Consider the following 14,178-nt stretch of genomic DNA (forward strand, 5'->3'; position numbering starts at 1 on the left):
GGGGTCACGGTGTGTAAAGCTTGTCTCAGTATAAAACTGGAAAGTAGGAAACAGGTAGCTTTGCCCAAAGAAGTAAAAAAAAAACCTAAATGTTGAACTTTGCCTCTGAATTACATTTGTTTTCTGTTCCTGCATTTTTCTTTGTCAGACTTTCTCCATAGTATTTTAACTCAGTCCCCTTGTAACTTGTTTTTGTCTCACTGTCGCTCCCTCTCTGTTTCTTCTTCTCCTGCTGTTGATGGGTGTACGAGGGTTCTTGATTAGAACACACACTGCCGAGCTCCCCCTCCATCGCATCATTGCATTTGATTAGCTTCAGCCCCATACCTCCCTTATCACTACCAGCACAACAGGAAACACAGCACACACACACACACACACACACACACACACATACACACATACAGATACACATGCCTACATATCACAAACTCACTTGCAGACTTATCTGAACTCCATGGTTGCCTCCAAACGTGCACTGGCATATATGACTCTCCCCACACTTGCGTACGCATCTGGTGTGCGTCTGGTTTCGTGGCAGCGGGGTATCAAGTAAAGCCAGCACGGCACTGACAGCTCCGTGTCCCTAATGAAGCATTAATAAACTACAGCACAAAACAGTGGATCAGAGAAGTGGAGCTCCCCACCTGCCTGGAAAGTCTGCTGACTGCCAGAGGGAGAGATGAGGAGGGAGAGGATCACTGTAATCCCCATTCTCCAAAACCCCTCTGCCCCACTTTTCTGGAAGACATCGCAGACAGACAGACATACAAACACCTGCTAAACTACTCCGAACTGCCCTAGTGGTAGTTCTCACTACACTACGTGTCTGAGTAACTGCACTTTTCCACGATAACATGCAAACACACACGCGCACGGGCTCAGAAGGTGAAAACAATACCACTTAAGCTATAGCTTAGCTTTAGCTCTGTAAGAGACTTCACATATTATAGTTAAGCTGCTACAAAGTGCCACCCAACATGTCAGCAGCTTCTAAACTTAACTACAGCCAGGAGTGCAAAAGGATTTGCTTCACAGTTGTTGTTATTCTCGACATTATGCATTACTGCAGTTTGATAGAAAGTTAATTTCCATGCATGCAGAACAATAAAAAGGAAAAAAAAGCTTCCAGTTCTCAGAAATGTACACTTCTCAACATGCTCAATTTCAGCTCAGAACGAGTAGAGAAAGATGGCAAATTTGCATTTTTTTTTCTCTTGTCCCCTTTTTGCCCACCTTGCATTGATTTTATGTTCCTGCAGCGCTGCATAGTTTTCAGTTTGAGAAACACACACCTTAAATGTGGGCAGTGCTAATCAATTATTTGCAAGCACCCAGCTAACTTCTGCATATCCAGCACAGCGCAGCACGTCACAATTAGACAAATTGTTATCCCAATTTGAAATCCACTTGGCATTTGTGACGGTGTGTATTCAGAATTTCCCACAGCACATGAATTCGCAATTAGGCACATAGGTAGTTCAGTTACAATGCATCCCACAATGCCAGACAATGCCAGTCCTGTGGTTTAAATGAAGCAAACCTGCTGAGTGCAGAATTTTGAAGGAGGCCTGTCCACACAAATGCTGCATGCTTGTGATTAGAAGAAAGGGGGGGAGCAATTGTTCTGTGAAAGGAGCCAATCAAATCCAGGTCTAGCTGTGATGGACTGACAGGAACGAGTCCATTTTTAGAAAACGCAGTGTCTCAAATGTAAATAAACCAGAGTTTTGTCTCCTTTAAAAGTCTTTTTAAACATTTAAATCTATAAAGCATTATTCTATTAATTGGGACCCAGGATGTTTGCTTTTCTTTTGGGGTGTCCTCTTGTTCCCTAATCATATGCCATCTCTCACTGTGTTTGTGCTGGAATGCCAGTGCTTTAGTGTCACTTGTCTCTGTGTATCCTTATGGGTTTTTCCCCCTCATTATCCTAGCAGCCCAGACCATGCTGAGATTCACTCTAGCGAGGGAGAGTGATCTAATTGGCAGCAAGGATCATTCTAATTTACTGACTTTTTACCTTTCCTCTTTCTCCTCTTTGCTTTTTTGTTGCCACTTTTCACCTGAGAAATGATTAGAAAATATAAGTAAAAACTCCATGTAGTTTGCTATGGCGAGCATGCTTTTTTCTGTCTTTCTTTTTTTTTTATTTGAGCTTGTTACACCGGTCACATTCGCCCAGGCAATTTGCCTGCTTGTCTGAGTCTGAGAAGGAAAGCTTATCTGCACTAACGCCCCATCGAGGCTGTGCGTGGTATCCAAACCGGCCCCTGTTAGCATTCAAATCAAGCGCCCCCACCTCTCCTTCCTGTTCTACCTAGCTCTCGTGCCCCTTACTATCGCCTCCACCCCTTCTTGCCTGTCAACACGCCAGATTTGCTTGGAGGAAAGGGAGGTTGGGGAGGGAGAAAAAGCCCAGGTTATTATTTAATGAGATCAAGAAGTGCTACGAGGATGCTGTTTACTCTAAGGAAAGGGGGAATCACTGGGTTTCTTTCTCGTCTTTCTCCTACTCTTCAGTAGATGTGACTGCAACCCCTTAACAACCACTATTTTATAGAAGAAGTGAGCATTCTGACAAGGTACGACTTCTTGTCAGAAAACAACTCCCATTCCCAACAGCAGGTCTATCAAAACAACACGCTAAATGGACTAGCACCTATATAGTATGTTTCTAGTCTCACTGACCAAACTTCAAGAGTCACATTCACCCATTCACACAGTGCTTCATCCATCATACACCAGTGCTACTGTGGGGTTCAGCATCTTATCCAAGGACACTTCGGGATCGTGTAACAGCCCTTATGAATAGTGAATGACCGACTGTACATCCTGAGCCACAGCTACCTGAAGAAACTTGATTGTACAAGCCCTGGACAAATTGCAGTGTGATTGCTGCAGTCTTCTTTTTGGCGGTTTGTGGGATTCTGTTGTGGCTTGTACCTTTTATCAGATGTACAGGAGGGGCTCAAAGTTGAACCTCTGCTCTTGTGACTTTGGGGTAGGTGTGAGCAAAAGAGAAGGGAGAAGGAAACATCCAAGGGCTTATTTCCCAGAGCCCACAGCAGTATGAGTGCACCAATTCATGGTTCGTCTTGCTTTATCATTATTAGATGACATAAGCTGATGGATCAAATGGGAGTTAAGTCATACATTATCCTTGATTATTTGGGTTTTTGTTGTAGCTTATTCAGCTTGCCTTATATGTGTAAAAATTGGGAACAAGATGCTAATAATCAAAGCTGAATAACAGCTGATGCTTTTATCCTGATGCTCAGACTTCAGACTCCACATCTCTTTCCAAAACACTGGAGAAGTTGGATGTCAAACTTCCAGATAGGGCTTTACTACCTCAGCATCAGCTCCTCTGAATCGAGTAGAACGTGCCAATGCCAGACAAACTACTCTCTGATTGCTGGATCATTCTTTGAGCTCACTTACAGCATGTATATTTTCTCAGAGGAGCCCGAGATCGCACCTTTAACCCTACGATTATTGAGCAGGCGAACTCATAGCATATGCTGGGTAACACACTAGTTTGTGCATGTGCACTGAAAGTAGCTCGCGTATAATTGCTGCAACTGTGATTTAACATGACCTTTTACCTGCTCCGGCAGATACAACAAGGTTTTTATAGCGACTCCGTTCCCACAAGTCATCAGCGTTTCATTGTTCATGTGATTAGACACACAGCGGAGGCCAAGCATCACAATTGCTATCTGTTTCGCATAGCAGCCATTAAGTCATCATCGCCTCACAATGACCTATGATTTCCAGTAATGATTTATGATTTCAGTGAGTCATTTTCTACGAGTCTCTTTTAGTTAGAGATGCAATTACTTGATCGTACTTTATCTTGAAGTTACTTGTAAATTAGTCCGTTTCAAAGTTCCTGCTGCGATACAGCGCAAATATAAAATGGGGAGGGAAAGAAAGTGTTCATTAAAGCGCCTAACGCACCAAACCTCAAAAGAACTTGACAGGAAAGAGCAAAAAAAAGAGAAAAAGAAAAGAAAGGAGGGTGGTGGGGATGTGTCATGAAGACGAGGAAGGCGAGGGAGGGGGGGTATGCTTTGATCAGGAGCACTCCTCATAGCTCTCCTGTCTTCTTACACATCCATAATATATCTCTGCACACATTCCAGTCTCTTATTAACAAGGCAGTGCCATTTCATCCCGGAGGCAGGTATTGAATTTTCAAAAAAGGTAGAAAAGAAAGAAGGCAAATTTGAAACACGCTCTGCTCTTGTCTGAGGAGTAAAGAAAAAAACGCACACAAAAAACAAAGCGAGACGCACAGAGTTTGCGATTCAATATATACACTCCCGCTTTAAATTAAATTCATCGATGTTGCTTGTAACAAAAGCGGGGATAATATCAGACACTGGTAAATATTTATTCTAAAAGTGGCGGGCTTAGGAAATGAGAGGGCTGCCAATGCCGCGCTTCTCTCTCATGGGAAAGCATGTTTGTCTGTGACAGTCATAAATATGTATCATGCTGTGAGAAGACAGCGATTGTAATCTCACGGCTGCCTTTTGTTGAGCATATGAGGCCCGAGAAAAGTCCCCGTTGATGGCGCACAAAGGCAAAATTAAAAGTTGCACCTTCTCCTCGGATTGGGGTACGCCGCTCAGCGGCAAGCGGCGTGCTGCTTAATTAGGATGGAAACAAATTCCTCACGAGGGAGGAATACCCCTCTTCCCTGCTCTCACTTGGTCTAATTTATGGAAAAGTAAATATTCAATGGTCGCTTTTCAGCCGTGCCGATTAAAGCATGCTTGAGCGTAGCGACACAGAATGCGTTGTGAATGCAAAGCTTCTAATCCAATTCACACTACTCTGTGAAATGAAACTTGTTTGTACTAGTAGATAGCTGTGGCAGTGCATCTTTACCCAGGGGTGTCAAGTAGTTCTTCAAACCTCAGAATAACTAGGCAGCGCTTGTAAAAGTGCACCGAAAGCCACTTGAATAAGGTGGCCTGTCATTTGTGATGCACTCCAGTGTACTGTAGCGGCGAGCACTGTGACGTATTAGCGCTTGACAGACGTGCTCTTCAGTGCAAGAGCCCCTTTTGCTTTTGACTAAAGCTTGTTTTTATGTCTGCCCCTTCCTGCAGCTCTGAAGGATCCCTGTACCGAGGTGGCCTGCAGCTACGGCAGCACCTGTGTCCAGTCTTCAGATGGCTTGTCGGCAAAGTGCATGTGCCCCCTCGGCTGCGAGGGCAAGCCCAAGCAAGTAGTGTGTGGTAGTGATGGAAAGGACTACGTGAATGAGTGCGAGCTCCATCAGCATGCCTGCAAGAACAAGAAGAACATTCGTGTGCAGTACCAAGGACACTGCGGTAAGCTCTCGTTGTGTTTTCTGTGTTTCTGTTTTTTGTAACACTGATTTTGAGCACAGGTAATATTGAAGAGTTCCCATCACAGTTTATTTTCTTTCCCGACCCAACTCCGCCCTATTTCTTCTTCTTTTTCTGTAGCAGAGAGATGTCCCAGAGTCACACTATCAAATATAAATTGTTGCAAAATATGGAAATACAAAAAAAAAACTCTGATAGTATCAAAAATTACATTTCCAATGGTGAAAATGTCATTTTTGTTGAGATTTTTTGTTTTAAATTGTCAGAAAACCTTTTCTTCCCTTTCCACTGTTTCCTACCTCTTCCTTTTGTGTTCCTCTATCACATACCCTGCTTATTTAAGGCACACCTCTACTCTAATTCTCTAATTCATTCAGGTTGCTTTTCCCCACACAGGTTCTCCTACGGTGCGGATTGTTGTTTTCTTTGAATAGGTTTTAAGAGGAGTTTTTTTGTGTTGTTTTTGGCTCATCCTTGTTCAGGCAATTGTTGTTTACTCTCAAGGCGCTCGACTATTTAGCTCTTTTTATTCTGTGGCGAGGAAGACAGAGGGAAAGACTACAGATAGTAACTCTGTCTTTTAGCAGCAGGAGCCTCCAGGAGACAGAGCGGGTGGTAGGCAACGAGAGATGGATGTGTTTGTCCACAGGCAGAAGGTTGGTCGTATAAATCCAACGTGAGTCGGCCAAAGTGACCCGGGTTGCACCGTCTCCCCTGGGGACGGCGTCAGCTCAGGGGACTGGTTGGCCCTGATGGTGCTTTAAATCTTCCTGCAGCCATTTCAACTGAGCATTGGCTATTTCAACTTGCTAGCCCGCGCCAGGCAAATGTTGTTGATTTATCTGCACTGCTAGTTTTTACAGAAAACAGCCTATTCTTTTTGTAATCACCCCACTTGCTCAGCTAGAGGAAAAGCATGGACTCTAGAAGCTGTTCTTCTCGCTTAATGGGTAGTAATGGTCTTTCTCTCAGATAATGGTCTGGCTGGCGGGTCAGGCACTGCATCATGCAGAGACGCTGCATGCATTACGATAAAACCCCTGTTTGCTCAGTTGCAAGTCTCTGCAAGCCTTTGTATTGTGCACACAGAAAACAATCTGAGGCCTGGCCTATGGTCACTCCGCCTCCCACCCCCACGCAGCCAAAGCGCTCCGTCCCTTTTTCTGTCCCAGCATTGTCACTCTTTGTATTGCTGCCAGAGGTCTCTGGAAACCATTCTCCCTTATTCTCTGTTTCTCATTCTCTTTCTACTCCTTTCCCGATGATAGGGTGTTTCATCCTTGGTGTGTTTTGAATGACTTGCCGGCAGCTTGGCAGTGATTTAATATGTCACGGTGCTACATAAATCCTTTGTCTTCCCACATGCTGAAAGCGTGGCGAGCAGGATAAAGCCTGGGCTCCTGTTTCAAGGAGTAACACCCCCATCACACACATCCACAAACCAATTCCATTATGATCACAGACTGATAGGGCCAAGCGTGCCAGACCAACACTCCCCTGGAAGGAAGGAGGTGCGAGAGAGCAAATCAAACCGATCGTCTCTTCATCTGTTTCCTTGTCTCCCCTTCACATCCAAGGTCCTACTCTGAGCTGCTCTCAGCTGCCGGGCCACTGATAATATCTGTGAAGCAGATATTCCTCTTCTCTTCTCTTCTCTTCTCTTCTCTTCTCAGCTGACATATCATAGCTATAAGACTGTTCACCGCTAATTAAAAGATGACTTACCAACACTTTATCTAACAGGACTTAAAAAGTTTTCTTTGAAAGGAGTTGCCAGTTTGAACACAATTAATCCAGACTGTGCTGCTTTTTTCTTTTGCCAGTGAAGTGTTGTTCACTTTTTTCCGCAGAACCAAAAATGGTCACAGATGTTTTAGATTATGTTCCCTCGGAGTCTAATTACAGTTTTTCACAAATTCTAAGACACATTTCCTGAAACCTTATGGCCTTTTCTCCAAGCTTTAAACACGAGAACCAATTTTCAAACTACTTTCAGAAAACCTTTGACTCTTCTAAGAAAACACACACACACACACAAATGCATGAAAAGCTCAAAACTACACAATATTTTTAGATAATTCGCTGTCAAAAATAATAACACTACTGAGCATTCATTGCACAGTACAACAGAAATGAGAAAACACAATCTCAGCTTTCTGGTAATTTCTTGAAGTATCGTCAGAAATAGTTCTCCAAACTTCTTGAAGGACATTCAAAGCTCTTCTTTGGATCTTGGCTGCCGTTTGTTTTGTTCTTTGTTTGGCATCATTGTCGTGCTGAAAAATTACGTTTTTCCAAATCAGATGCTTTCCACGTACGAGGTGAATCAAAATCTCACAGTACTTTCCTGTGTTCATAATTCCATCATTTGTTGTTAAGATCCTCGACGACACTGGATGAAATGTGGCACCAAACCATGACAGAGCTGCCACCATATTTTACAGATACATGTAGAAACTCATTGTTGCACCTTTATCCTGTCAATCTACATATTGACAATGATTTACACCAAATTTTTTTAGTTTGTTAGTTTGGGTTCACCACTCTGTAGGAGCTTTGGTCCCTGTTTCTGTTGCTTTAGAATTGAGACCATTGAGACCATTTCTGATGAGGCTTCATTGAACAGTGGATGGATCAACTGTTCAATGAAGATCTAGACCAGGGGTAGGCAACTCCAGGCCTCGAGTGCCGGTGTCCTGCAGACTTTAGATGTGTCCTTGATCCACCAGATGATTCAAATTGCTAAATTACCTCCTCAACATGTCTTGAAGTTCTCCGGAGGCCTGGTAACGAACTAATCATTTGATTCAGGTGTGTTGATCCAGGGTGATATCTAAAGCCTGCAGGACACCGGCACTCGAAGCCTGGAGTTGCCTACCCCTGATCTAGACCTTTAGATGGATCAACTAAAGGTCTAGATGCTTTCAGGGCCTCTGTCAGGCCTTTGCTGAAATATTTTTTACGTCTGCTAATTATTCTTTTGGCCTCCACTTGTCCAGTTTCCTCAATTTCCTAAGGATGCGTTACACACCATACCAAGGTAATGCCAAGTTTTAGCTAATAAGTCTTTGGTAATCACCTTTTGGTGCAAAAATACAGCTTTTTTGTGTCAAACCATGTTATCTTTTTTGTAGATTCATTTAGAGTAAAAGAAATGAGAACAAATTATGTGTTTTTGTGACAAATTGACAAACCTTTCAGTCACCCAACACATTCCTATGTTACGCGTTCAGAAACAGGAGGAAACGTGAAACCCGTTTGGATTCAATCTACACATGTACATTTATTTTACTTTCTCATCATGAATCGCTTTGGAAAACCCTATCTAACACGATTGTGGTTAAGGTTAGGGATAAGGTTATGGTTAGGGTTAGGGCTTGAATACACGGCTGGAATGTGCGTTACCACCGGGAGCGTCATTCTGTTGGATTTCATCCACAATCGGGCGCATGTCATAGGGACACGGAAGGTTACCTTTCGCGTTCCCATTGGACGCCTTGGGACGTGACAAATCGTCGGTATGTTACGTGTCGGGAATGAGAATGTTCTGGTAGACAATATAGGTTAATCCCTGGAGTTAGAAAATGAAACGAAAATGAGTGAAAAAGCAGCCAATGTTCAAAGAAAAAACTCTGGAAGATCTCCAGAAAGCCTGGAGAAGCACTGCTCAAGACCACCGTAAAGAAATTACAAGAGGGTGCTGGTTCAGCTCAGCGAGTTGATCAGGTGACCCGCATGCTACAAGACTAAAGCAGAAGCCTGGGTATTAATCTAACCTGTCTTCTCCTTGTCTTTCTCTTCCAGCTTCTTCTCTTCACTCTGTTATTGCTAAAAAGCCCAAACGTGTATTTTTTTTTAAATGACAAAAAAAAGGTCTGGCCCCTTGGAAGCAAAATTGAACAAAAGACTTTTGAACTGTACCATAATTGTAAGAAGTAAGACTCATAATAGCAATATTAGCTCTGTGTGTGAAAAATACCAAAGGCGGTAGTTTCTCGAGTAAGTCGTAGCTGGCGATGTATAAATCTCCTACTAGAGGTTTCTTCTATTTGTTTTCATATTGCAGAAACATGGTCTATCACAGCTGCTCAGCAAAGATCATCGAAAATGACTGCTCTAAATTGTGCTCGTTCTTATAGTCCTCCTCCTCCGCCTCTCAGCTTGTTGCCTTCCATTGTTAGTATCAACCTTCCACTCACCTTTGCTACCTGGCATATACAAGTTTCATTACATAATTAGCAGCAACTATTCACATATTTGAGTCACCGTGTTTAAAAAAAAGAAAAACTACATTTCTGCTGTAGCTGTGTTTAATCTCTGCCTCCAGTGGTTAGTATTATGCATCACAGGTGCATCACTGTGGTGAAGTGTGAGAATTTCAGATTCAGAGAAAAGATTAAACGAGATCTGCAAATTGTGTCTAACTAGGTGAAAACTGTTCTGTCATTTATTCGATAAATGGAAGTTTGATAGCGTGATTTGGAGAATGGGATTTTAGCAAAAGTGACAAATTGTAATTTCTTCCCTGTCATATTGTACTGTATGTTATGCTGTACTGCAGTACACATTCTTCTCTTTCTCCACAGATCCGTGCAAAAACGTTTTGAACTGCCGCGTGGAGCCTCTCACCCGCCAGCCACTGAAATTTGTGCCACTCGAGTTGTGCCCCCTAAGCGATGAGCCTCTGTGTGCCAGTGATGGCCGGACGTACCCCAGTGAGTGCGCTATGAGGGCGACGGGCATCCAGAAAGGCATCACGCTCAGAAAGATCCATGCAGGACAGTGCACAACGCTGGGTAAGGCTGAAGCTTGTTGTCTTTAAAGTGTGCAACCCTTTCAATACAGACCCCAAAACATCTTGGAAATACATTTAGTGATGCAAGGGATAAAAATACTCAAATGCCATGACTTATATAAAGGATTCTTTTATGCTGCGTGAAACAGAGATTTAGTAGACCTTGCCCTTCTCTCCCTGTTAATAATCTAAAAAAATGCAACATAATAAGATGAGATGAATTCAAATATTGTAATTTATCTGCGTGCAGGTATAACAGGGAGTAGCCATTTGTCTGTCTAGGTCAGAAGTGTTGAACATAAGGCTCCGGGCTCTGAATCTGTCCAGCAAAGACTGGCTCACAGTTTCTGGTTTTGGAAAATGTGAAGGAGGGCATAGATTCTGGATTTTTTAATGAATTTTAATAGTTTTTACTTTAGCTTTTCTTGCTCACAGAGACCTCCCCCACGGCCAAGGGTTTGTATTCTTTCACTATGAGCTATAGAAAGCTCAGTTTCTACATTTCTTTCATTTCTACAGCAGCATTTCTTTATCGTGTAGAAAAAGTAAGAGAAACTCTTAAAGTTGAAGTTTCATATATTAAGAAATCTCCCGCATTGAATGTGTAGTTAAATGAAAGGGCTCTTCACTGGTCCGGCCCACTTAAGATCAAAACTGACTGCATGTAGAATGAGTCAGACATCCCTGCTTTTGGTCTTTTGTTATTTGACTTAGCCAAATTTCTGTTTCGTGGTATTTGTAAAATTCAACAATATAATATCTTTCTATATTGGTATGTGACTATGCAGAAGCTCTCTTAAGTCTCATTTGTAGTCTGTTGTAGGCTGGGCCAATCGTATTTGAGCAGCCTTGACTTTGTGTCTTAAAAAGAGCAGACTTGCTGTAGATCAGGGGTGGGCAACTCCAGGCCTCAAGGGCCTGTGTCCTGCAGGTTTTAGATATCACCCTGGGTCAACACACCTGAATCACATGATTAGTTCACTACCAGGCCTCTGGAGAACTTCAGGACATGTTGAGGAGGTCATTTAGCCATTTAAATCACCTGTGTTGGTTAAAGGACACATCTAAAACCTGCAGGACACCGGCTCTCGAGGCCTGGAGTTGCCCACCCCTGCTGTAGATGCTGCATCTACAGCAGGTTCTAGCAGTAGGAAAAGTGACATAAATTTAATTGTCTTGTGTATCTACTGATATTTCAAGACTTTACTTTACTTACTACACAACTGTCTGCTTGATTTCAGAATCTGCATGATGGGAAACTTTGTTTGCAAATGTATTACAAGGGCTGATATAGCAATAGTGAAGTCTGTGTTTCAGTCTGGACAAACCACTCTATTGAAACCCCAGCAAGAAAAAGGACAACAAGGAAAGCAGCCAGTGAAAATGTTTGGCTTGTCGGGGTTATATATGCGCGGTATATATGGTATCAGTGAAACCTTGCTATCGTATTACCATATATTATGCAAGAATTGAAATACTTTCAGCCAGTGTTTTAACACATACAGGTAGACTAGCATCAAAATCAGACTTTAAAGCTGTGTTCCAGAGAAATAAATTACTGCCGGGTCTCGGGGTCTGTATTGTATCCATGCTAGCACTAGCCTCCTCCAGCCTGATAAGAGCCCCCAGGGCTGTTATCTGTGCTATTACAACATGAGGTTTAGGCCGTAGTCAACAAAGAGCTGTCAGCCTTTACTGTATGTCTGATAGCCATCGGAGGAAATCCAATTTTCCTGGTGTGTTGTTACTGAAGTCCCACAAAGCTACAGCTCTACGGGTTTACAGCAGTAATGTGCAGAGACCCCCACCCATGTATTAAAACCCCCTGACAACACCAAGGACAGATCACCGCAGGACGTCTTTTGGTATGGTCAGCAACGGAGGCTGATACAGCCTGGTTCTTCTCTCTGCTCCGCTTGACAGGCCGATGTTAGCGTCAGGGCTTAAAATTGTCCAAATCCCAGCCTAAGTAGCGTTGTGTGTGCTGTATGAGAGTGTGTGTGCATGAAGACATGTTCATGCATGTGAGCAATGGGATGGACTTTTTTTTCTTCCTTTTTTCCTCCCTCTCTTTCTGCTGTGCCTTTTCAAATGAAAGAATAATTCAATTTGAAACAGAGATCCATGAAATCATATCCCTAAGCAAATTACAAATTGGTAACTAATGAAAATGGCCATTTCGACTTGTAACCATGACATTGCACATCCTTGTACCCCTTTCAGTCTGATACAGCGCCGATGTAATTAAGTGTGGCATGACAGGCTTTTAAAGAGAAGAGAAGAAGGAATTGAATTGGTGTACAAATTTGATCCACTGATCAGGAATGGAATAAATTCAAGTGCCTCCAGAACAGAGGCTTGCCTCAAATTGAATTTTCTCACTTCAGTGGCAAATTTGCCATTTCACATTACCAGTATTTCGCTTTTTCTTAATTTCCACAGTAGATTTCTGCTTAGTGAGTCAAAATGGTATGACTTTAATAGTTTAGACTTAAACATGACCCTAAAATGAAATTCATGATTATTCTTTTTGTTAAAGTTTTTGCAAAACTTTATTATTAAAGTTAGAGGGGAGCACAGGCATGCTGATAGAGGAAGGTTTTGGGGGGGGGGGGGGGGGGTATTTGCAGTCTTATTAGGTGTCCTTTCATAGTGCGGGCTACTAGATTTGCTTATTTTTTGCTAGCGGCAAACCAGAAAACTAAATGGAAAAATGGAAATGGAAAAAACAGGCCATTTTTTTCTTTTTAAAGATAATTTTTTGGGGGCATTTTAGCCTTTATTTGATAGTAGAGAGCTGAAGATAAATAGGAAAGTTGAGGGAGAGAGAAGGGACGTGCAGCAAACGGCCGCAGGTCAGTCTTGAACTCGTGCTGCTGCGCTCTAGCCGTGTAACATATGGTCACCCACTCACCCACTGAGCTAAACTGGCTCCCAAACAAGCTTTTAAACTGCAGCGAAAGCTCTAACTATTATAAAAAAATATGTCTAATAACTCCTCTGGTACTCACTCTCATTCATCCAACCACTACTCTTGGCTTTAGCTATCATTTCTAGTCGATTACTCCCTGTAAAATGTAATGTGAACTTACTTTGTGGACAGTTTTGTCGCCTAATGTGCGTAGAACAGATAACCTGATGTAACAGATGGTTTGTTGCACAGAACCATCTGGAAAGCAATCCTTGTTTGTTATAGGGAAGAAAACAGAACAAAAAATACACAGCAGATGACGAGATGAACCTTCTGTATGTCAGTGTCTACTTCAGGCGAACGTCAACCAGTCACATCAACAAACCGCAGCTAGAGTCACAGTAACTTTGTAAGAACGTCTTCTTCTTGCTCATACAAAGCTGATTGGTTCAAACCACTGCAGTCACCTGACAAGACTGGGTCTTTTGTGATTGTGTCTTTTAAGAATCCAGCATCCAAGAAAGATTATGTAACAAATTAAGCATCAAATAATCTACTTGACAGGAACAAATGTGGTCCGACTTCTTTTTAAGCACTACTGCCTTACGCTGGTGTGTTGGCTGATCTGAGTATGTCATTTCTAGTCTATTGAATAACTGTATGTTCCAGCGTATGTTGTTTGTCAGAGATTGACAGCTAACATGGGCCTTCTGCAGATATACTGGAAGTATTTGCAAATAGGGTCCTGAAATCATTTTTATATATGCTGTAGAAAAAGATGCTTGGTGTAAGGACAAAATGCAATCATCAGACTTTGCCCAACCCACTTTGTGCAGCACATGTGTCATGCCGGCTAATATATGAATCTCTGATGTGTTTCTTTCATGCATTTCTGCAAAAGCCTCTGCTAACATCACCTATCTCCATAAACAACAGTAAACATTCATATAATTACTACTTGGATGATTTATAGCCTGGTTTATGTCCTTATGGTTGTATCAGCAAGTTAACACAGCAGGAAGAACAACAGGTTGACACTTCTCTAGCTTCAATTTTTTGTTGTTGTTATGTTTGCTAAGTACCTCTTCAGTGCTTTCATCTGTGAT

The 14,178-nt window shown here is 42.4% G+C and overlaps 1 protein-coding gene across 7 annotated transcripts in view; it reads left to right on the forward strand.

The window, feature by feature from the left end:
- agrn (agrin) overlaps positions 1 to 14,178 on the forward strand; it is a 259,295-nt gene that overhangs the window by 160,950 nt on the left and 84,167 nt on the right. For all 7 annotated transcript variants that reach the window (XM_084918149.1, XM_084918152.1, XM_084918151.1 and 4 more), the window contains 2 exons: positions 5,124 to 5,348; positions 9,953 to 10,162. In XM_084918149.1, the coding sequence (XP_084774275.1) occupies positions 5,124 to 5,348; positions 9,953 to 10,162 (435 nt within the window). The remainder of the gene's footprint in view (positions 1 to 5,123; positions 5,349 to 9,952; positions 10,163 to 14,178) is intronic.

This window comes from Perissodus microlepis, chromosome 20, assembly GCF_051167445.1.
Source record: "Perissodus microlepis isolate ML-2025 ecotype Zambia chromosome 20, ASM5116744v1, whole genome shotgun sequence".
NCBI lineage: Eukaryota > Metazoa > Chordata > Actinopteri > Cichliformes > Cichlidae > Perissodus > Perissodus microlepis.